This window comes from Nannospalax galili, unplaced genomic scaffold, assembly GCF_000622305.1.
Source record: "Nannospalax galili isolate Female #2095 unplaced genomic scaffold, S.galili_v1.0 scaffold71, whole genome shotgun sequence".
NCBI classification, from domain to species: Eukaryota; Metazoa; Chordata; class Mammalia; order Rodentia; family Spalacidae; genus Nannospalax; species Nannospalax galili.
This window is the reverse complement of record NW_008330319.1, coordinates 623,738-624,351: the sequence shown is the minus strand read 5'-3', so window position 1 is coordinate 624,351 and position 614 is coordinate 623,738. Positions and strand designations below refer to the sequence as shown.

Here is a 614-nt window from a genome sequence, read left to right as displayed (position 1 = left end):
GTGGCCGCCGAAACACGTGCGGGGCGCCCGCAGCCCGGAGCCCCGATATTAATTAACGCATTAATAAGAGGGCGCCATTAGCCATGTGCCCACACAAATGGCCGAGCCGAAGGAATGCACCCGCATGGAAACAAAGTTACTTTCTGAAAGCGGCACCCCCCCCCGCACACGCGCGCGTACACACAGAAACACGCGCAGACACGGGCTCCCGCCGAGGCTCCCGCCACTGCGGGCCGCCCCGCTCCCGCCGCCCGCACGCCTGCAGCCCGCACGCCCGGCCCGGCCCCGCGCCTCCAGACAGCTGCTTACCTGGGTGAGACAGAGCGGAGAATACATAACTGCCGGGCGGCGGGGGGTGCGTGCACGTCTGGGTGCGGGCTGGAGGTGTGCGTGAGTGTGGGTGAGAGAGCAGCGACAGGAGAGAGGAGGAGAGAGCGAGGAGAGAGGGGGGAGAAAAAAAAAATCAAGCCTGCTTCTTGCGTTCACATTTCCAACTCGGCTCAACTGCAGCAGCCAGCGCTATTGCCGCTCCATGAGCTGAACTTTAACCCCGCCTAGAGTTTCCCTACACTCCACTATACATGTCTACTGTACGCGGGCGTTAAAGGCATAGC

General features: G+C 62.5%; 1 protein-coding gene across 3 annotated transcripts in view; it reads right to left on the bottom strand.

Moving 5' to 3' along the window:
* Nfia (nuclear factor I A) overlaps positions 1-614 on the bottom strand; it is a 377,440-nt gene that overhangs the window by 371,578 nt on the left and 5,248 nt on the right. Inside the window, exon 1 of one of the 3 annotated variants that reach the window (XM_008844432.3) lies at positions 310-614. The exons of 1 other annotated variant lie outside the window; for it this stretch is intronic. In XM_008844432.3, coding sequence (XP_008842654.1) covers positions 310-336 — 27 coding nt within the window. In that variant the 5' untranslated portion in view covers positions 337-614. The remainder of the gene's footprint in view (positions 1-309) is intronic. One more of the 3 variants, XM_008844449.3, reaches the window with a different exon arrangement.